Source organism: Panthera leo, chromosome C1 (assembly GCF_018350215.1).
Source record: "Panthera leo isolate Ple1 chromosome C1, P.leo_Ple1_pat1.1, whole genome shotgun sequence".
NCBI lineage: Eukaryota > Metazoa > Chordata > Mammalia > Carnivora > Felidae > Panthera > Panthera leo.
The window spans coordinates 219,450,646-219,472,846 of NC_056686.1; the positions used below are offsets into that span (position 1 = coordinate 219,450,646).

General features: G+C 65.1%; 2 protein-coding genes across 3 annotated transcripts; both read left to right on the forward strand.

Annotated features, from left to right (window-relative positions):
• The first annotated feature begins 12,012 nt into the window (after window positions 1–12,012).
• On the forward strand, window positions 12,013–13,278 carry LOC122228489 (G-protein coupled receptor 35-like). The gene has a single exon (XM_042953546.1). It carries the CDS (start codon window positions 12,013–12,015, stop codon window positions 12,934–12,936), a length of 924 nt encoding a protein of 307 aa, XP_042809480.1. The 3' UTR covers window positions 12,937–13,278.
• Window positions 13,279–16,571: 3,293 nt separating this feature from the next.
• On the forward strand, window positions 16,572–19,021 carry LOC122226886 (G-protein coupled receptor 35-like). 2 transcript variants are annotated; one of them, XM_042950804.1, is made up of 2 exons: window positions 16,572–16,907; window positions 17,754–19,021. In XM_042950804.1, exons 1-2 carry the CDS (start codon window positions 16,904–16,906, stop codon window positions 18,905–18,907), a joined length of 1,158 nt encoding a protein of 385 aa, XP_042806738.1. In that variant the 5' UTR covers window positions 16,572–16,903; the 3' UTR covers window positions 18,908–19,021. The 2 variants fall into 2 exon arrangements, with proteins under 2 accessions (XP_042806738.1, XP_042806739.1); XM_042950805.1 differs by having other exon boundaries at window positions 17,775–19,021.
• The last annotated feature ends 3,180 nt before the right edge of the window (window positions 19,022–22,201 follow it).

The window sequence follows — 22,201 nt, forward strand, 5'->3', positions numbered from 1 at the left end:
TCGGTTTTGAACAAGTTGCACCTGAGGTGCTTTTCGGGCATCCAGGGGAAGACGCGTGAGAGGCAGTTCCACGTGTGGTCCAGGAGTCTGGGCTGGAGCTGGCAGCTGGAGTCGGGCATTTGGTAACTGATGAACCAATGGAAGTGGGTGCATCTGCTTATGGAGAGTGTGCGATGGGGCAAGAAAAGGGTCCAGGACCAAGCCCCGTGCACTCCAATTTTGGGACAGAGGCGTGAGGGGAGAGTCCGGAGAGGAAGGAGCAGAACAATCTAGAGTGCCACCTTGGAACCAAAAGAGGCGGCAGCTCCAGTTGCCCCTGGGGGGTGCCGTGACAGGGTTTCAGAACTGGGGCAGGAGGCAGGGGCGCTTGAAGGTCATTGGAAGCTCCATTTCTTAATTTGTGAACGTGCACATGACTGTACATTTAAATCTATTCAATACTTTATTAAAACACTGAACAATGAAGAACTCTGCCAAATGTCGCTGGGAGTCGAGACGGTGCCCGTTAGGTGCCTGCCAGGGTGCGGACTGCCCACGGTGGGGTCCGGACCTCAGTGTCTGAGCATCGCAGGGGTTTGAGGAGCTAGACTCCGCATGAGGACACCTCCTTCAGGAGGATCTGACCTGCGCCACCACACGGTCCTCTGGCAGGGCTCGGCGGACAGCTGGGACCACGGCGGAGGCCCGGTCTCTCATCTAGACTGCGCCTCTGGCTGCCACGCGGGGTGGCTTTCCACAAGCCTGCAACGTGGCTTCCGGGAGTACAAGCCCCGCCGTGGTGGGAGCTGGCCTACAAGAGGAGGCTGGACCCCACTCAGCTCAGCACATATGTGCTGGAGGAACTTAAAGTGGACAGGTGGGCACGGGTGGGGCTGGCAGGGAGCAGCCTGCTATGGGCGGGTTGCAGGATGGGCAGGCGGGGAGGGGAGAGCAGAGGTGGGGTGCTCCAGGTGAGGGTGAGCAGATCTGAGAGCAGGGCCCATGAAACTGTGTGTGTGCATGTGCGCGTGTGTGTGTGTGTCTGTGTGTGTGTGAGAGAGAGAGAGGTGCAAAATGAACAAACCTTTTGGAATCTCTAAAAGAAGAGTTTTGCTTGAACCCAAGTTAGGACAACTGCCCAGGAAACACGCCTTCGCAGGGAAGAAAGGCGTCTAGAGAATGAACGGTTTTACAGGGTTCTATACTTTTCACATCTTGTAAAAGCTCCAAAGATTGGAGATTAGCGCGTAGCAGGAATCCTGAGTTCTACCATCGAGGGATGCGGGAGGTAGCAGCATCGGTCCATGTGTGAGGGACAAGATGGTTTTCCTGCAGGTACTTGTTCACAAGGCAAGTGCACAACATGGGCCACAAGCCAGGCTTTTGGGTTTGAACCAAAGCTTGATTTCTTTCTAAGAAGAAATCTAAAATGGCTTCGCTTGTATATCAGGCCTTTAAAGAGTTTGTCTCTCATCAAAACACACATGGGGCACCTGGGTGGTGCAGGCGGTTACGTGTCCGACTCCCGATCTCAGCCCAAGTCGTGATCTTACGGTTCGTGGGACCCGGCCCCACGTTGGGCTCTGTGCCGAGCATGGAGTCTGCTTGAGATTCTCTCTTGCCCTCTCTCTCGGCCCCACCCCTGCTCACGCACCCGTGCTCACCGTCGCAGAATAAATGAACATTTAAAAACAAAACAAAAAACCAACACAAAATTCTGGAAAGAGAATCTCGGACTGCAGATTTTTAGAATAAGCGAGTATCAAGTAAAAACTCAAGGCCTACTTCACGACTCCTTAATGCTTGGCTCTAACCCTGCCCTAACACAGTCCTAACCCTGACCCTGACCGCCCTCTGACCTCCCCCTCACTCCGGCCCTAGGCCCAACCTCAACCTTGGAGGGGCCCACTCTCCTCCCTCTCCCCAGTCGCCGTCGCCCTCACACCCCGACCGTGCGCCCCCTCCCCACCTCTGTGGCCCTCCCGCCCCCCACGGCCCACCCGTGTCTGACGGTCAGCTCAGCGCCCTCGCCGCTCCTTCCCTGGCCTTCGCCCCAGGTGCGTGCTGCATCCTCAAGTCTGCGCTGGGCAAGAGCCCGGGCTGGGCGTTCCGGTTCTCTCCTCTGCTCACCCCGGCACCCTCAGGCCAGTCCCTGCCCCACCTGGGCCTCAGTTTCCCACCTGGGCGGCGCAGGTTGGGAGCCGGGGCCGCGGAGGCTGGTGCCCAGGTGGGTGATGGAGGCAGCCCCGCCCCCCTCTGGACTCCCCTCCAGACTCTTGCCTTTGATGCCCTGCCCTGCAGAGCGGCCCCAGACCGGGCTTTGCTGCTTGCACCCCTAGGGCGTCACTTACTGTATCCCACGCCCTCTGGGGCTCTTGTCACAGGTGGCGAGCTCCAGGTGCTTCTTCAAGTTCAGGTGTGATGTTTGTTTTTGGCAAGCTACGCGACACATGAAGTGACAGGTCGTTGGTTTTTAAGTTTAAGTGCAAATTCATGGATGTAAGCGATTTTTTCGAGTTCCAATTCATGGAAATGATCCTCCTATTGATATTCAGATCATCTTGTCTCTGGCCAGTGGGAGCGAACTCGAGGTCACTCCTGAGTCCTCTAGACAGTGGCGAAGAGTCTGGATCTGCTTCGTTCTCTAGGGCGAAACGCAAAATCCAGGCTCATTTTATACATGTTCTGACCCAGGCCTGAGAGCGTCCGCTGCCCTCAGGAGCCCCTCTTTCTCTTCAGGAGAAATGATTCCTAGAGACCAAAATCTGGATGTTTAGGGTGCTTGCTTTTAGGTCTTGTCAACGGACAGAATTCAGATACTAACTTTTCTTTTTAAGATAGAACACAGTACAAGGATATACTGATACCTTTCACTCAAATTCAGAGCTACATACTTAAAAACTTCTGTTAACATTTATTTATTTTTGAGAGACAGAGACAGAGCGTGAGCAGGGGAGGGGCAGAGAGAGAGAGAGGGAGACACAGAATCCGAAGCAGGCTCCAGGCCCCGAGCCGTCAGCACAGAGCCTGACGCGGGGCTCAAACTCACGAACCGCGAGATCATGACCTGAGCCGAAGTCGGACGCTCGACTGACTAAGCCACCCAGGTGCCCCTCGAGGTCTAGCTTCTATTCCTGTCTCCCTTCTCCTCCTCCCCACCTGTTCCTCATAGGTAATGATTTAATTTTAAACAAATTTATTGGCTTATCCTTCCATTTGTAAAACAGAAGCTGCTGGTGTGCTATAATAAATACGCATCAACACCATATTTCGTTCTTCAATCTATCCTGGAGAAAACCACTGAGTAATGGATAGAAATATTTCTCCTTCCTTTTTTACGACTTCCTGGTGCCCCGTGGTGTGGAGGGCAAGCATCTCATGCCTCCAGGGCTTGACGGACAGACGTCCGGGTGGTTTCCAGGCCCCGCTTCACTACAGCACCGCGAGGGTAGACCCTCGAGCATCCTTTTCAGAACCCCACTGCTCTGTCGTGGGACAGATGCCCGGAAGTGTGGTCGCCGGGTCAAAGGGCAGGGCATCTCCAGCGTTGCAGGATTGCCAGGCCCTCTCCACGGGGAAGATCAGTGGGCCATATCTGGCGATGTTCCCCGCCTTCGATCGCTGCCGAGTGCTCTGCTCGCACTTAGCTCATCTGACGGGGAGAAGCAGAATCGCCGTGCACTTTGAGTTCACGTTTCTCGTTTGATGAGTGCGTGGGCCCCTTTTAGATCTCCAGTGAGTCCTCTGCATCTCACATCTCCTTTTCTGAGAGTCTGTTCCTGTCTCTTGTTGGCATCTCGCCGACCTCCAAAGGCAGAGGTCCTGGGCGGAGACAAGGACAGGGGCCGACACAGAATGCTGGGCAGAGCGCTGCGGGGGGGGGGGGGGGCTCCCTGCCCCGGCATCACCTGGCGCTGGTAAAGCGGGCGCTTCTCGGCCCGCCCCAGACAGACTGGCTCAGACGAGCCCAAGCCGGAGGCCATCTGCCCTTGGAGGAGGAGAGGCAGGGAAAAGCCCTCCAGACAAGCCGCTTTCAAGGGAGGTGGCCCTTCCCCGGCTTGGCGGCTGGCGCTGCACCTTCACAGCTGACTCTCGGGCAGGGGTGAGCCGCTGCTCTCCGCCCATCTCAATCCTCAGCCTGGGGTCCACAGGCATGGAGCCCCCCCAGCCCCCCACCTGCGCCCCAGCAGCACTGACTGAAAGAGGAGCCATCCCCGGGAGGATGGCCGCAGGGAGTGGGGAGGACTCCCCAGGCAGGGCAGGGAGCCCAGGGCCCAGGTCGGTTGGGGGGGGGGGGTGTGCAGGGAGACCGCAGGCGTGGAACCTGGGGTGGGGGGGCAGCCACCAGCCTTGCCTTCGGAGCCGTCTGGGGCTGAGAAAGGGGAAGGTGCCTGGGAGGGCAGAGGAGCACATCAAGGGTCAGCATGAGCAGGAAGAGGCGGAGAGGAACCTGCAGCGTTCCACCGCTCACCCTACCCCCGGGTCCCCCAGGGGCTCCTCGAGGAGCCAGCCCAGGAGGAGGGGAGCAGGAGCTGTCGGAGTGAGCAAGCTGTCCCGGGCAGCTGGAGGCCGGCACCTGCCCGGGTCCCCGCTCACCCCCATCCCCCACGCCCCGTGCGTGCAGTGGCCGGCCTGCCGATGGGGCACTTTCGTCATCTTCGAGTGTCCAGATGTCCCGAGGCATCTTCCACCTCGGGGCAAAACGAGCAGAGGTGGCGGGAGGTGCCCGGGTCCCTGGTCCCTGAGTGTCCAAGGGCACAGGTCGGGGGAGGCTGCCCACCGCTGCTGTTGAAGGGGTGGGGTAGGCAGGAGGACGGGCAGGGAGGGTGGCACCCACTATGCTCCTCGCTGAGCCTGTGCATCTGTGAGGCTGTGGGGTGGGGGTGGGGGCAGGAGAGCAGCCTGCCTCGACCCCTGGGGACCCTGTGCCCATGCTGCTCAGCCAGTGACAGGCCCTAGGATGTCACCAGCGGGAACAGCCCAGCCAAGGTCAGCAGACCTCGGGACCCCCTCAGGACTCCCCCCCAGGACTCTCTCAGGATCCCCCCAGGAACCCCTCAGGCCCTCAGGCCCCCCTGAGAACTCTCTCAAGATGCCCTCACATTCCCCAAGTTGCCACAGTGTCCCTTGTGCTGTGGTGCCTTCTCCTGTCTGACAAGGCCCCCTTCCCCTCCTTGCTTGGGCCAAATCTCTGTCCAGGAAGGGCTGTGGACGTGCTGTCTGAGCGTCTGACTTGGCCCTGACCCTCTGTCTCAGGGAGGCCGAGCAGAGGCGCTTCCTGGGCCCAGGGCCAAGGGTTGGGAAAGGGGCTCCAGGGGCAAATGTGGCTGAAGGCAGGGTCTGTCTGGGGCACGGAGGGTTCACAAGGGGACGCCGAGGAGAAACGCAGGGAACAAGACCAGGAGCACCGCGCCGGGCACAGCCAGGGCTGCCCGCCCAGGGCTCCGGGGTGCACATCCCGGAGGCGGGGCCTCTGTCCGTGGGGTGTCGGCGTGTGCCGACTGGTCATCGGCAGCGCGAGAGGCCGGAGGCCGAGTTGTGTCCTGAGCGCCGGCTGTCCGGCCCGAGGCCCGTAAGGCTGTTCTGCCACCCCAGATGTGCCTGCGGGTCCCTGGGAACAGGGTGGCCATCCTCCGGTGCCCCCTCACAGCCTGTCCCCGCAGGCCTGGGCCTGGGGTTTTGGCTGGAGGCCGGGTGGGTGGGAGGCTCTTATCCTTGACCTTGCCTGCACCCCAGCCACTTCCTGTGGTACAGGGTGGATGCCAGAGGGAGCAGAGGGAGGGATGTCAAGGGGGCAGTGTGGCCAGGAAGGTGTCACCGCCCCCCCCACTTCCTCCCCCTGGGGAGTCGAGGCTGGTTTCTGAATGCCAAGGGAAGACCCAGGCTGAGGACACTGGGAGAGAAGAAGCCCTCTTAATGGGGGACAGTGCCTGGGGGTGACCTAGGGACAGGCCCATGCGGTTCGAGAGTGTTAGCAAGTGACAGGGCCTCATTTTCCCGGGAGGCAGAGGGACCCTGGCTGCCAAGTGGAGGAGGGGCCCGAGGGGCCCGAGGAGGGGACAGGGCTGGAAGGGTCTGTGAAGAAGAGTGGGGGGGGTCCCAAGGCTGGGCCCCCCAGCTGAGGAGGGGAGGGGGACTCGGGTGCGGGGGTGCTGGGGGCAGCTGACCCCTCCCGGGACCCCTCCAGCCCCTTGGCGTCCTCATCTGGCTCTGGGCCAGACAGGGGGAGGGGGAGGGGGAGGAGGTTCCCAGAGACAGTTGCTGGGGACAGGGGAACAGAAAGTGTCAGCGGTGGCAACGGCTTCCGTGCCAGAGGCCCGGCTGGTTCCACCCCCAGGTGCCTGGGGTTAGGCCGGGCAGGGGTGAGGCGCTGGCCTCTGGCACAGCATCCAAGGGGCTGCCGACAACTCGGGCGTGAGGGTTAACCATGCTCTGGTGCCACGTTTTCGTACTCGGAGGCTGATGCGCAAACCCACCGAGCAAAGGGTGAGCGCGGCCGGTGAAGGCAGGCTGGGGGGCCTGGCGTGCCTCGGCTTCAGGCTCCAACGTGGGGGGACCGGGAGGTCGTGAAAGACCCACCCGACCCCCAGTGTGGCTCGGAAGGCGGCCCCCTGGCCAGCTTTCGGCTCTGCTTCTCGGGGCTCCGCTCAGGCTCCCCCCGCCCCCCCCATCCCCGAACCAGAGGAAAGGGCCGTGGCTCTGTGCAGACAGTCAAGCCACGCCCCTGCCCACTGTCGGCCTGAGGCTCCCTTCCTGCTCCTCCTGCAGCTTGCTCCCTCCCTGTCCCTGGCCACCTCCTCCTAGAAGCCTCCGGTCCTGCCCTCTGTGAACCCCCCAGGAGTCGGAGGCGATGTGAGTGCAGGGCCCCGCTCCTGGGGCGCCTGCCTCAGCGTTGTGCCCAGCGTGGTGCCCAGGCAGGGCCCAAGCGTGGGTGCAGAAGAGGGAGCAGACCAAGAGTAGACGGTCATTTTAGGTCAGAGTGGACGCACATTTTGGCTCAGGGAGTCGACCCTGGGCGGCCGCATTGCCCAGTGTCCTCAGGATCCTTTGCCCTCTTCCTAGGCGAGGGTCCTGAATGCCCCCATTCTCAGCACTTGGTTTCCGTGTGACCCAGGTGGGCAGGGGCGCGCTTCCCACCCCAGGAGGGAAGCCCCCCGGAGGCAGGGGCTCAGCGTTTCCTGGGCCCGCCCCTGGGCCCCATCCAGCGGCCTCCTGTGGAGTGACTCAGACTCCCGGGCTCACTTCCCTTGGAGGCTCCCAGCTCTCAGCAGGGCAGTGACGTGTCATCTTGACATCAGCCGAGTGGCCCTTTTCCCTCCAACCCCAACCATTCGGAGGGGCGGAGGGCCAGGAGGAAGGGGCAAGAAGGATCCACCACACGAGGGTTGCCACGTGGGTTCTGCGCGTGCAAAGCAGGAGCGGGGACTGGGACCCCAGGCAGGGGTGGCGGCCAGGGGGTGCAGGTCCCCTGAGCCCCAGTGCCCCGGCTGGTGGAGGCTCTCAGGGGCTCCGCGGTGGGTCTCGGGGCAGCGAGCCGGGCCTCGCAAGTGCTGCTTTGCGGAGGCCCGTCGCTATGGTTCGAGGCGGCCCGGCAGCCAGAGGACGGGCCTGGTCTGGCATCTGGAGCCTGCCCTGCGAGGTCAGGCCTCTTGAACCCGCGGGATCCAGTGGGGCTTGAGGGAAAGGACCCGGGCCCGGCCCCGCACAGGGAGGGAGCTTGGCGGAGGGAAGGTTCCGACGCCCCAGCCCACCCGGGGCAGACGCTTTCTGAGTCGAGGCCACTACTGTTTACAGGACGCCCGTGAGCCTAGAATCCGGCTTCTTCCTCGGCGGCACGCGGCGCCGGCTGGATTCTCCCTTCGAGGCCGCCGCCGACTGGTTAAAACGCTTTAGGGAGGCCTCACTCCGCACCAGGCACTGAAGTGGCCGACAGCAGGCGGGTCCCAGCCACAGGCAAGAACTGAGTACAGGGACGAGCTCTTCTAATTCATGAGAAATTCCATAAGGAAAACCAGACCGAACGGGGCGCTAGGAAGGGGTGGGGCCCCCAGAGAGGGGCAGAGAGGCGGGGGAGGAGGGGGAGGCAGGCTGGCTCTGGAGGGCTGTGCCTGGGGCTGCTGTGGTGGGGGAGGGGCCCTGGTCACAGGGCCAGGAGGCCCAGCCCAGCCACTGCCTTCTGGGGGCCTCGGTTGCTGCCTCCGCCAATGAGCAGGGGTGGTGGTGATGGCTCGGCGCAGAGAGAGAAGCCGCAACGAGGAGTCGGGTCCCTGCCACACTGTGCGTGCCGCGCCGGGCTAAGTGGGAGGGGGACGCGAAGGCTGGCGTGAGCTCAGAGTGGGGAGGTCGCCCCAGGAGGCCCCTGGAGCAGGGCCGCCCGTGCGTGCGCAGAGCCACAGGAAGTCGCCTGTCTGGGTTCGCACCGCCGGCCCGGAGGAGCCTCTGCGCCCACACACGTCGGTGGGTCGCGGCGGGTGTGCCCCGGAGGGTGCCTGTGCGTGTGGCCTTCCCGCCGGGGGATGCTGGCCCTGGGGGCGGGGGACACCGACCTGCAGCCTCGGGGGGGGGGGGGGCGCCCCCGGAAAGGTCCCTCATTCTGCAGGGTGGATGGGTAGAGAGGCTGGGGTCAAAGGAGCGGGGTCAGAGGAACTCTCTCGGGTTGTTTCCAGGACGCCCCGTCTCCGCAGACGTGTCTGGGGAGGCCATGCCACTCCCCACTTCCCTTCCGAGAAACTACCCCGGCAGCCCTGAGCCGGCACAGGTGGCAGTCCCGGCACCTGCGCTCTGTCGTCCGCCAACCCTGCCACCTGCCTGCCTTAAGGTCGGGGGACGGTCGGCCAGGGCTGCCCCCACTTTCCCATCTGGAGCCGGGAAGCTTGGAGGTGAGGGGGTGATGGGGCGGTCTCAGAGGGAGTGAGCGTATGGTGGGGGGAGTCTCAGAGGGGGTGAGGAAATAATGGGGGGTCTCGGAAGGGGTGGGGGTGTGATGGAGGTCTCTGAGGGGGTGGGGGTGTGATGCGGGTCTCTGAGGGGGTGGGGGTGTGATGGGGTCTCGGAAGGGGTGGGGTGTGATGGGGGGCCTCAGGGGGGGTGAAGCTATGATGGTCTCAGAGGGGGTGAGGCTGTGGTGGGGTCTCGGAAGGGTGAGGGGAGGAGCTCAGGGGAGCATCCTGCCCGAGGTGCTTTGTGAGGACGATGATCTGGAAAGGAGAGCCGCCCTCCATGCGTGTGGGGGGGCATCCAGCGTGGGCAACAAATGGGAAGCAACTGGGGTCCTCCTCCAGGGCCAGAACTCCCACCTCACTCGAGACCCTGAAACCCACTTTGTGGGCTGGGACCGGCGCTTGACAAACTAGGAGAGAAAATGTTTGCGCGCCGTATTCCCGCCGCGGGGATCTTGGCTCCGCGACGCTTCGGTCACCCACGCGCATCCGTCCTGGATCCTGGAGTATTTCTTGCGCGGGGCCCCGGCTCCAGAGGCCTCTACGGTGCTCAGGCCCCGGGGTCTGCACCCCAGTCCCTGCCCCAGGTCCCGCTCAAGGCGTCTGTGGGGCCCCGGGGCCGTGGGGTGGGCCGGCCTCCCAGACCCGACCCCAGGCCCCTGTCGGGTCATTACAGAGGTGCCTCAGTGCAGAATCCAGGACACCTTTCCACTGGCGTGAGGAGGCAGACTGATGGCGCCATCAGGAAGGAAGCGGTACCCGGGAGGTGCCGCTCCCCTGCCCCCCCCCACCCCTCAGCAGGAAGCTCCCAGCCCGTGTCACTCAGCGCTCTGCGCTGGCCGTGCGGCAATGGGGCCACTAGGACACTAGGACAGCGGGGGCCCTGCCCTGGACACAGGTCCCCACGCCAGGGCCAGACGCAGGCAGGACATGCGGTGCCATCGGTGGCTTCCGGACGGCCCCGTGCCACTTGGGCTGGACCCGCGACCTGACTTCCCAGGCTTGCACGGGAGGCGCCCCAAGGGACACAGATGCGGGCCCCCCCGAGCTGGCCAAGTGTTCAGGACCCCCCCGGTACCTTCAAAACCATGCCAAGCCCTGTCTGGGATGGTGAGGAGAGCTCGGGCCACACTGAGGCCAGCCTGTGAGTCATACTCCCAGACACCCAACCGCACGCGGCCCCGGGCATCTCATCCTGCCCCCCCCTCCCAAGGTCAGCCAGAAGGGCAGCAACCGTTCACCGCTGCTGGACCCGCCTCGGGTGGGGGGGTCCCACGGCGGCACCGTGACTCTGTGGGGCCTTGAGGTACCTTCCCAGCAGGTTCTAAGGAATCTGGGCTGGTGGGGGGCCTGGAAGCTCACACATGCTTGGGGGGGGGGGGGCTGCGGCCGCGAGGGCGGGGCAGGCAAGGAGGGAGGATCCCCGTGGTCGCTTCTGGTGGGCTCGGGGCCTGTGGAGCCTGGCTGGCTTGTGGTCTGAGGGGCCTCAGAACCTGGGTGTCACTCACAGAACAGAGAGAAGAGCAGACTCCTTAAAAACAACAAAAAAAGGAGAGCGCCTCGTCAGGGGCGCAGAGAGCGGAAACCATGGTGAAGGCTCATAAAACTTTGGTTGCTGGCAGGGCCGCCCTTTGAAAATTCCGGAGAGAAAATGGGATAATTTGGTGGAATATTTCTGTTCGAGCTGAAATCTGTGCTCCTGCTTCCCTAAAGGACCGTGGTCTGGAGGTTCCCAGGGGACTGCGGCTGAGGAAACGAGTCCCCCTCCCACCCACCCGGCCGCAGGCACTAATGAATCTAATGGTTCTAGATATTTCTTCTCTTCCTGTGTGGGGAGGGCTCAAGGCAGTAGAGCTCGCCCAGGACCCGCCCTTCCTTACCACCCCAAGCGCAGGGAGCACCCCTCCCCCCAGGGCCTGGTGCTCCTGGGGGCGGGGAGGCCATGCCCACCCTGCCCCTCCGGGCCCTTCCAGCCGGGGGAAGCGAGGTGGGGGCTTGGTAGCGTGTTCCCCGTGCTAGGCACTGGCACGCCGGTCACTCACACAAGTGCTCCACGACCCCACATGTGTGACACCAGAACCCCTTTGTGCTCGGGAGGCCAAGGCTCACCCAGCGCTCGGGTGAGTCCGGAGTCCAACCCCTACCTCACAGGCCAGGCCCTGTGTCACGACCCCCGACCAGGTCCACCCCGGCCCTGGGGGACCGGTCCCAGCCCTCCTGGGCCGTGTCGTGGAGCTTGTCCAAGGGAGGGAGGGGACAGTGTGGGTGGTGGAGGGTGAGGCCTTAACAATGGCCTTGATGATGATGGAGCAGGGGACGCCCCAGTGCCACCCGGAGGCCTGTTCTGAACCGTGGGTCTGGACCTCTGACCACAGAGGGCTCAAGGGGCCCTTGCGAGTGGACCCCAGGGCACAGCACTGGGGTGGGCGGGCACTCGGAGGGTGGTGGTGCCCGGGGTGGCACGGGAGGGAGGGAGGGGGGACGAGGGTGTTCTGGGGTTTCCTGGGGGGCTGTCCTGAGCCGCAGCCCCGCTGCCTAAACGGCATGTCAGCACCCCTGCAGCCAGAGACTGCGTGGGGGGAGGGGGGAGGGGGCAGTGGGCGGCCCTCAGCTCTCTCCTTGGAGCCACCTGGAGAGCGGCAAGGGCTGGGGCCAGGCTGGTTGCCCTTCGGGCTCCCTGTCCTGAGAGCTGGCACCGTGGGGGGCCCTCAGGATTTGGGCGCTGGCCAGTGGAGACTGAGCCCCTGAGCCCCTCCCACCTTCCTCGCCATCCAGGAGATCTGGTCCCAGCCCTGGGCTGGCTCGCTGTGTGACCTTGAGCCCCCCTCAGGCCTCTGAAAGCCTCGGTTCCCCCACTCGTCCAGCGAGCAGGGCTGTGGCCCGGAGGGTGCTTCAGAGCCCCTGATGATTTCTAGGATTTTCTCTGGGAAGGTGAGTTTTGGGCTACTGGATGTAGCGGTGTGGGGGGGGGGGGGCGTGCTCACCTCCTGCATCCCTGGCCAGAGGTGGGCGGGGCCTCGCTGGCGCCAGGGGCGCGCCCCCCCCCCCCCACCAGCCCTCCTCAGCCCTGCTTCTCTCCTGCAGCCGTAGGACCATGAACGGTACCTGTCACTCCAGTGAGCTCACCTGGCCCTACTGGGTCAAGAACGTCGTGGACGCCTACGTGGGCCTGCTGCTGGCGCTGGGGCTGCTGCTCAACGGCCTGGCGCTGTGGGTGTTCTGCTGCCGCGTGCGGCGGTGGACGGAGACGCACGTCTACATGGCCAACCTGGCCGTGGCCGACCTCTGCCTGCTCTGCGCCCTGCCCTTCTTCCTGCGTTCCCTGAAGCAGGGAGCCGAGGACACGCTGTTCTGCCAGCTCTCCCAGGGCGTCTACCTGGCGAACAGGTACATGAGCATCAGCCTGGTGACGGCCATCGCCGTGGACCGCTACGTGGCCCTGCGGCACCCGCTGCGCGCCCCCGCCCTCCGCTCCCCGCGGCAGGCCGTGGCCGTGTGCGCGGCGCTCTGGGCGCTGGTGACGGGCTCGCTGGTGCTCCGGTGGGCCCTGGGGGTGCGGGAGGGCGGCTTCTGCTTCCTGAGCGTCTCCCGGCAGAGCTCCAACACCACGGCCTTCTCCCTGCTGGGCTTCTACCTGCCGCTGGCCGTGCTGCTCTTCTGCTCCCTGCAGGTGGTCGCTGCCCTGGGCCAGGGGCCGGCCGCCCACACGGACCAGGCAGAGGCCACCCGGAGGGCCACCCGCATGGTCTGGGCGAACCTGGTCGTGTTCGTGGCCTGCTTCCTGCCCTTACACGTGGTGCTGGCGGTGCGCATGGCCGCGGGCCACGGCGCCCCCACCCCCGCCCTCTGCTACGCCCTCTACGTCACCAGCAAGCTCTCGGATGCCAACTGCTGCCTGGACGCCATCTGCTACTACTTCATGGCCAAGGAGTTCCAGGAGGAGGCGTCGGCACTGGCCTCCATGCCCACCGCCAAGGCCCACAGGAGCCGGGACTCTTTCTCTGTGACCCTGGCCTAGGACGCAAGTCGCGGGCACGCGGGCCAGGTCCCGGGCTCTCCGGGAGGTGCTGCCTGCTGGGGGCGCCCCGGCTCACCGTGGATGGGGGCAGGCTCCAGGGGGCCTGGCAGGGTGGCGACGACCCAGGCACGGACCCCGCGGTGGTGACGCGCCCATCCCCGGGGTGGAAGAGGGTGGGAGGACTGAGCGGGGTCAACCCCTGGGGCCCTGAGATCGGGCCAACACCTGCAGTGCCCAGGGTCTGGTCCCCCCGGGGTACTGGGGTGGACGCTTGCTCTGTGCCTGGAGGCCTCAATGGCCAGCTTTCTGCGGCCAACCTATAGCGGTTGGAATAAAGGTGTTCCCCTGACCCTGTCAGGGCTGTGTGTGTGTGTGTGTGTGTGTGCGCGCGCATGTGTGTGTGCATTTGGACACGCGTGTGCTGTCCATACTCGGATGGTGGGAGGTAGGAGGGCCGGGGCGTCTTCCTAGATGGCCAGCCACTTGGGGGCTCTCCTTGGGTCCTCCCACCTGCTCCCACCCCGCAGCACGCCCAGCCACCTGGAGGGCCGGGGGGCGGCGCTGCTCTCTCCCTTGCCGAGGCAGGGCCAGGGCCCCTCGACCCCTCGTGGGGGCTGCACAGCCAACCGCACTAGCCTGGGGGTGGACTAGGGGCGGTGAGGAACCGGCCGAGGTCTGTCGAGGGGGCACACTCCCCTTGTGCTTCCTTCAGGGAAGCTGGTGGCCCTGCCTGGTGGCCGCGGGGCCCGGATACCCGCCCAGGCGGAAGTGTGGACGCCCAGCCTGGTGTGCGCTGTGCCCACCTCTCCTCTGCCTCCCTGCGTGGGACCCCGGGCATCCACCCTCGAGCTGGAGCAGCCAGAGCCTTCCAGAGGCCGCCCGGGGTGCTGGTCCAAGCAGGGCCTGGGTTCAAACCCCACCCCACCTACATCCCCGGGCACCAAACAGCTTCCCTGTCCTGTTCTTTCTTCCGCGTGTGTGATCGGAGCCAGAATGGCAGCCGTGTCCTGGCCCCAGGGGCCTGCGGACTCAGGGGTCCCTGCCTATGGAGGTTGGTGCTCAGGGAGGCCCCCACTTGGGTGGACCCGTGCCCGGGAAGAGCCACACTCAGGGGGGCCCTGTGAAGCTTTACCACAATGCTGCCCGATCCTGCTGTCCGATCCTGGCCCCAGGGGTGCTGATCCTCCCCAGTCTACGGCTTGGAGAGGGGATGTGTGCACAACCTCTCCCTCCGGCCTCTCCTGGCTCCCAGCAAGTGGAGGCAGCTGGACTTTGCACAAAATTCCTGAAAGAACAAGAAATGGGGCAGAAGCAAAATCAGAGAGGTTAAGCATCCCCACAACTGACTTCTGAACCCTAATCACGGCCCACACGCTCCGTATCCTACACCAGAGTCCAGCCTCTGGGCTGTGCCAGGCCAAGTGGAAGAACCTCTCTCTATCATGAATGTATGCACAGACCACCCCCAGCCCCGGCCCAGAGGGCTTAGGGGGCAGTCTGGCCATTGATGAGGATTGGGCTGGCCATTAATTAGCAAACGACCGGCATCTGAAAAAAAAGCAGATTCGTTCTGAGGCTGCATCATCAGGAGTGTAGGGCCCAGAATGTGGGAGGACACAGTTCATTCTCCCTCCACTAGGATTACCCCTGGGGTATTTTATCTGGTCAGGGCACTGTTCTGTACCAGGCCTTGGTCACCCGGGAGAGGGTCTGGAGGGTTCAGGCCGCTGAGGGCTTGGCAACCCAGGCCAGCTGGCCACAGGCAGAGGAAGTATGAGCGGTCAGATAAAGTGAGATGCGGCCCAGGAAGTGGCAGCATCTGCAGTCCCTGAGAAGCAGATGGGTCTGGGTGGCTGCAGAGGACAGATCCCCGACGGGGAGGGACTCAGAGAACCTCCCAGGACTGGGCAGAATCTAAGTGTCCAATAACGTTCTTTTTTTTTTTTTTTTTTTAACTTTATTTATGTTGAGAGGAGAGAGAGAGAGAGCAGCGGAGGGGCAGAAAGACAGAGAGAGAATCCTAAGCGGGCTGAGCACTGTTGGCGCAGAGCCTGAGGTGGGGCTCCAACTCACAAACCAGGAGGCCGTGACCCAAGCTGAAACGGAGAGTCGGACACTTAACCGCCTGAGCCACCCAGGCGCCCCGAGTGCCAATAATTATCAGAAAGAGAGAAGGTGTCCCGGGAAGTCCATGCCCCTCGCTGGGGGTTCGAGCCCGGCTGCAGCCGGCCTCAGAAGGCAGTTTGGGGGTGGGGGGAGGCCGGCCATTAGTGGGTAGAGCCACGCTTTGTGTCCCGTTCTCCGGGGCCCCCTGCTGCTGTGCCTCGGAGGAAACTTTCCTAAGAGTAAGTGTCCTCGGTCAACGGGGCAGCGGGCGTCAACCAGACACGGTGCAGGAACAGGCAGGGCCCTGCAGGGTCTGGGGAAGTGGGTGCCGGGGGGGGGGGGCTGCCAGCCTCCAGGTCAGCCCCCCCCGCAGCTGCAGTGCAGGGTTTGGGGCACCGCAGGGACCCCAGGGCTGCCCCTCCCAGCAGGGAGGGGGCGGCAGATCGCAGAGCTGAGCCAATGGGAAGGTCGGTACTGCAGGGAGCTGCTGCCCACGAGTGACCTTTCGGATAAAGGCGCCCGGGGCTGGCACCTGAAGTCCACGGGGAGCACGCGACGTGGGCACGCTGGCCTGCACCTGCCCCCGGCGGCGAGGTGTCTTTCAGCTCCTGCCACCCGGGAGGGTAGGGAGGAGGGCAGAAGTGACACTGACCACCGCGAGCCCCGCCTCTGGCAGGGAGGGACCTCACCTTGCCCGGCTCTCAGAGCCGCTGCCGTCTGCACAGGGCCGTGCCTGCCCCTGCCTCCTGGTCTGTGTGGCAGGCCGTCCCTCTCAGGGTCCCCTGGGCACCCGCCCCCACGTCACCCACCTCACAGCTTCACGGGGTGCCGTGTTCCCCAGATTCGTGGGAGTACGCGCCCCCTGCTTTCCCGAGCAGGGGGGCGGGGGGAGGCAGCTTCCTCTGGCCTCCTTGTTCCTGCAGGTGGCCGGGCCAGGTCCTGGGACAGCAGACCCTCTGCCGGCCCCACACCCCCACCCCCAAGAGCCCCTCACACCGGCCCTCTGGGGGAGCTGCTGGTGTGGCCAAGGTCAGGGCCGTGCTGGTGCTGGACAGGAATACACCCCTGCGTCAGGGTGGGTTCCAGAAGCCTCTCTGACATGGAGACTGGCACGCAGGGGTTTCTGTGGGAGTGCTCTTGGGAACCCCACCCAAAAAGGAGCTGGCCAAGCGGGATGGACGGAGGGAACAGCTTCCGTGCCCGTGGGGAGCTCTGGAGTTGTGACCACGCGGCTGACCATACAGGGCTACCGTGGGTGCACGGCCTCTGATGTGTCACTTGCTGAAGGTGATTCCGGAGGGGCCTCCGGCCAGCAAGACAAGCACCATGTGCCTCGGTCGTGACGCCCCCCCCACCAGAGCACCCCACAGCGCCCACTACAGCCTTCCACCCTGTCAGGCCAGGTGCCCGGACCCCTGGGCCGCATGGGTAGGGGCTCCTGGCCAAGGGTCTATGGGTTCTCCAGCCCCGGACTCCGCAGGCTTCCTGCCCGGGGTCTCCCCACCCGGTGCCAATCATGGACGCACACAGGTAGGGGGCACCACCCAACCAAAACGGGCCTGCCAGAAGCCCCGTGCAGGCCGTCACCCCGCCCCGTGTGAGAGGCACCCTCGGTCCCCATCCAGCCCTGAGCTCCAGGCTGCTGCAGAGGGGCCCAGAGCTGTGGTCTGGGTGTCACAAACCGCAGGCAGAAGCTGCGGGCCCCAGGCGCACATGGACCAGGGAAGGGGGCCGCCTACCTGCCAGCTGCACCGAGATGGGACCACACCCACTCGAGAGAGTACAAAAGCGTAACCACAGCCTTGGGGCTGCAGAGCAGTGAGCGGCCCAGCCGGAGTCTCCGAGGCCCCAGCCATCCCAGATGGGTGAGTCCACCCAGGCCCGGAAGCCCCCTGCTGTCCCCTCCATGAACCCCGTCCTGCCCTTGCCACGCGGGCCGCCACAAAGGGCTCCCGGGAGCAGGGCCTTGGGCCTCGTGCATCCCACCTGAGGACCACGCCTGGGCTCCAAGCCCAAGCAGGTGTTAGGGCAAGGGCCGAGGGGGCAGTTAGCTTCTGTGGACGGACAGTGAGGGGGGCCGTGGAGGGCAGAGGTAGACAGGAGGAGGAGAGAGATAGGAGACGGGGCGGGGGGGAGAGTGCAGGGGAAAGCTTTGGGGGGGAGGGGAAAAGAGGGCCCCAAGGAGGAAGTGGATAGAGAGGAAGGGCAGAGTGGGGTGGCTGGGGTGAGGGAGACACACACACACAGAAGTAGGGAGCCTAACAAAGACAGAGAAGACTGGGGTCAGCCCAGGGCTCCCGATGCTCTCCTGACGGGCTGGGGGTGCTCCCTCTCTGCAGACCAGGACCCCCCGTGGCCCCTGCCAGAGGAGTCTGGGGTCCCGCTCCACGGGTCATGGGTTGAGGGACCTTGGACAGGGCCACAGGCGGTGGGGGACAGCAACGTGGCAAAGGTCCCCGGCTGGGCTAAAGCCTCTGGTGGAGAAGCCCAGAGAGAAGCCCCCCAGAGTCCCCTTCGTGGCAGGGGCCGCCGTCCACATCTAGGAATGCAGACCCTCTGGGCGGGGCAGGGAAGGCGGCCCCAGTGGAGCCCTCTGAGGTCAAGAGAGGGAGCCCCGGGGCTGGCACAGGAAGTAGGGGGAAGAGATGAGGAGGGAGGGGGGAGGGGGGCAGAGGGAGGGAGGTGAAGGAGGAGGGGCGAGGCCACAGCAGCCTTTCCCTCCCTGCCCGCAGGTGAAGCTGGGGCACCCGCCGCCGTCCCCGGGAACGGGACCGGCTCTGAGGGCTGCAGCACGGAGAGGAGCATCCTGTCCCAGGCGGCCACCAGCGTCTCCATCTATGTCATCTTGGCGCTGGGGCTGCCGCTCAACGGCCTGGGGCTCTGGGTGTTCTGGTGCCGCCTGCGCAGGTGGACCGAGACCCGCGTCTACATGGCCAACCTGGTGGCGGCCGACTGCCTGCTGCTGCTGAGCCTGCCGGGAGTGCTGCACACGCTGGGCCAGGCGGCGGGGGCCCAGGAGGGCGTCGTGTGCAGGGTCGTGCAGAGCTTCTACTACATCAACACCTACATGAGCATATGCCTCATCACGGCCATCGCCACCGACCGCTACGCCGCCCTGCGCTTTCCGCTGCGGTCTCGCGCCTGGCGCAGCCCCCGCCAGGCCGCCCTCACCTGCCTGGCCCTCTGGCTGCTGGTGTTCGGGGCCGTGGCCCTGCCGGCGTCCTGGCTGCGCGCGGGGGAGAGCTTCTGCTTCGGCCGGGGCCGCACCCGGGGCCCCAGGACCCTGGCCTTCTCCCTGCTGCTCTTCCTCCTCCCGCTGCTGGTCCTCAGCTTCTGCTCCTGGCAGGTGCTCCGGCACCTGACCCGCAAGCGTGCGCGGTCCCCGCCCCAGGACGCCGCCCACATCCTCAGAGCCCTGCACGTGGTGGCGGCCAACTTGGCCACCTTCCTGCTCTGTTTCCTCCCCCTGCACGTGGCCTTGCTGGCCATGCTGGTGGCCCGGTGGACAGACGCGGCCTGCCCCACTCTCCAGGCGGTGGCTGCCTTCGTGCAGGTGACCTCCCGCATTGCCAACGCCAACTGCTGCCTGGACGCCGTCAGCTACTATTTTGTGGCCAAAGAGTTCCAGGAGGAGGTGGGGGCCGTCCTCAGCACGTCCCGGCCTTTCCGGGGACGGATGCAGAGCGCTCCTACACGTGACTACCCTGACTGGGCCGTCCAGGCGTGGACGGATGAGGACAACAGCTCGGGAGAGGCCCCACGCATGGCCCTGCAGCACGTGCCGCGGGGAGCCCCGGGCCCCCCCGAGGTGACTCTTCCCCCCTCCGCGGCGTGCGCCAGAAGTAGCCTCACTGCGCACGTGTGACTTTGGATTTACGGGTCCTGGGGACGTGGACTCTCCCTCAGCAAATAGAATTTAACCAAGGCATTAAAAAATTGCCACCCCACGGATCTCTTTTCCCAGACGGATCTCTCTTCTCAGCGCCTGGACGGCCCTCCTCGGCAAGCACTGGGGAGGGCATTTCTGTCACCTATAGCCGGTGATTAGAACCAAAATCTCTCAGAGGCTACAAGGTCTCTCCTCAGGCCGGTGACACCACTGCAGACAGAATCCAAGTACGTCCCATGGGCCGCAGGACGTTCACAGAGACACAGCCACCGAACAAGCTTGAAGACACTCCTTTGTAAAAACCGTTCCGTGGGTTCTTACAGAGCATCAAAGAGGTCCCGTCCTGACCTTCGGGGATTCGGGGTGCTTCCCTGAGCCCCCGTTCTTCCGCACCCCTCATGCCTCCCGGCACCGCTGGGGGCCTCCCACTCTGGCCCGGGCTCGTGGACACCCACAGGCTGAGCTGAGGGTTGGGGGGTGCCTCTCCCCACAACGCTGAGGTTCTCAGGAGGTGTCCACCCTGCCGGGGCCCGAGGGCCCGGCTTGGAATGGACTTATGGGATCGGCACAAACACCTCCACTAGGAAGCCCGGGCAGGACACAGACCTGAGGGGCTCGTGCTGGAGGCTGGGGGCCCCAAACTGGGGCCGAGGAAGCAGAGGTGGGGGCTCCCAACAGCCTCAGGTGACTAGAGGGAGAATGGGAGACCCGGACCCCTACCTCCTTCCCCTCACCTTGTTCCTCTTCCCCCTCCCCCACCCCCACCCCCACCCCCGACTCCTGCACCCTCAGAGCGCTCTGCCTGGCAGGGCCCGCGGCCGCACAGGGAGATCTGTTCCTGCGGAATGAGAGCAGCTGGGCCTCTGGGCCGGGCCCCAGGCCGGACCTGTCAGCCTGAGGCGCCACCAGCTTCGAGCTGAGGCCAGGACCTGCACGGCGGTCGGCACGGTCTGGTGGTCAGTCCCGCCCCGTGTGTGCAGGTGCCCCGCCAAGGCCTGGTCTTCCGCTGCCTGGAGACCCAGGCTCGACCGGCGTCCCCAGCAGCGGCTCACCTTCCCCCCGGCCCACTCGTTCTGGTCACCGCTCAGCAGGCTCCTCGGAGAGGCCATCTGTGTGGCCAAGGCCGACGGCGGCATCGGTGCCTTTGCCCACCGCTCCAGGGCCGAGGCCGAGGGCAGCTGTCCTGTCCTTGCCCCAGGTGTGGAGCTTGCCGGGGTGCCGAGAGTAGGGCCACGGTCACTGGCCCCTCCGTCCTCTTGGGGCTGCCTGAGCGGCAGCTGGCCGACCGGGGCGAGTACGGCCTTGGCCCGAATCGCCCCCCTCCTCGCACACAGAGATCATAGGGCATAAAGTCCCCGGTCCAATCCTCACCACCAGTGCATCCGGAAGGGGCTCCCGAAAGAGGGGGGCTCCTGTGTCACCGTGAGGTGGAGCCTTCCCCGGGAGAGAAGCCTGGGCTGGGAGTGTGACCCCTGGAGAGCCAGGCCCTCCACAGCCACCTGTCGGAGCACACTCAGGGCGGCGGTGAACGGAGGTCCCGGCTCGGCCAGGCGGCCTTCCCCTCCGAGTCCACGGCTGCAGTCGGCCGCCCTCTGCCCAGCGAGCCCACGTCCCACTCTGGGGAGGTGCGCGTGGGGGTCCAGAGAGGTGGGGCTCTTGCTCGTTGGGGCTCAGGCTGTCGGCAAGCACGCGGGAGGCACGTGGGCTCACCCCCTTCCCCAGCACCCCCTTTAGGGCGCCTCCCCCACAGGAGGAGCGCGCCGGAGTCAGCTTGCAGGACTGATCCCTTTGAGACCCAGGCCGTCCCAGCCTGGAGGCAGCGTTGGGGCACAGCAGGCTGAAGGGCCGCCACGGGGGACCGGACTCCTGGACACCTTGGGTGCTGCTTTCTGGGCCGAGCTCCGGTGTTGACCATCAGCAGCGTATATCCCGCCATGCTGCAGACACCGTCTAGGCGCTGAGCCCTGAGACGTGCACACGGGGAGCCTCACAGGCTCACGCGGAGGGGTGGGCAGGGGAAAGGCTGGGTCACGGAGGGCCTGGCAGGGGAGAGGCAGGCCTCGGACGGTGTTCGGGAGGCTTTGCTTCAGACCGGTGCGGCACCTCCTTGTGCTGCAAGTTGGGGGCTGGGCGGCAGGACCAGGACCTCAGTGGGGGCCCGGGGGTGGCAACAGTGAATGTTGACCAGGATGGGGGCTGGGACTGTGACGGGGGCCAGGCCGTCAAGGGTGAGCTGGGGCGGCAATGAGGGTGCAGCGCTCTCGAGTGGTTTGGCTACGGGGGATGAAAGCGGGCTTCCAGGAGTTAGGGTGACCCCGGGCAGGTGCGGAGGGGCACGAGGGCCAGGAGGAAGCAGGGGGCAGGCAAAGGCAGGGGACCCAGGCAGCCAGGAGGCAGAGGTGTGACCCTCTGCCCTCAGGTAGGTGCTGTGGGGAGAAGAGGGGGGCAGGGCCGCCCAAGGGGCCAGCTGTGTCCCCACGCACCTCAAGGACACGCCCCGCGCCTCGGGCACTGGCCGTGGCATCTTTTCGTCTCACTCACCAGGGCGGAGTCCGCATCGCTGCCCCTGGCGCTGCTCTGCAAGCCTCCACCTGGGCGACCTTGGGGCACCCTGGGCCGCGGGGGCGGAGCCGGAGAGGGGCCTTGCCGCCTGGCCCCGCCCACCCCGCCCCCGCCTCCCTCCCTCCCAGGCTGGTGGGTCGGCCGCGGTCCCTACAAAGGTTGTTGCCCGTTCTGTGCCGCTGCCGCAGGCTGGTCCAACCCCGTTCTCTCCCTAAAGACGGCTCTGGGTTCCCGAAAAAAAGCAAGGGGCGGCCCCTGGCGCTGGGCACAGGGGGCAAAGATGGGAGAGACCCCCTCTCCCCACCCAGCTGCTCCAGGCAGGATTGAGGTTTTAGGTAATCTAGGGAGGGAATCTCCAATCGACGGGGACGCGCCAAAGTGCAAACAGGCCATGCGTGGTGGGGAGGACCTGCCAGTTCCCGCGGTCAGCACGGGGCAGGGGTCCGGGGGCTTCAGTCCTGTCCTGAGGTCCCCTGACCCTCCGGTGTCTCCTGGCTCCAGGGCTGTTCTTAAATCTACTCCAGCTGCCATATGGGAACACCACGGACTGCGCGGTCTTTATTTCTCATGGTTCTGAGGCTGGAAGTCAGACATCAGGGGGCGTCAGGGTCGGTCCGGGGGAGGGCGTGCTCCCTGCTTCAGACACCTCCCGGGTTCTCACCTGGAGGGGCTAGGTGGCTCTGCGCGGTCTCTCTCCTAATCCCCTCA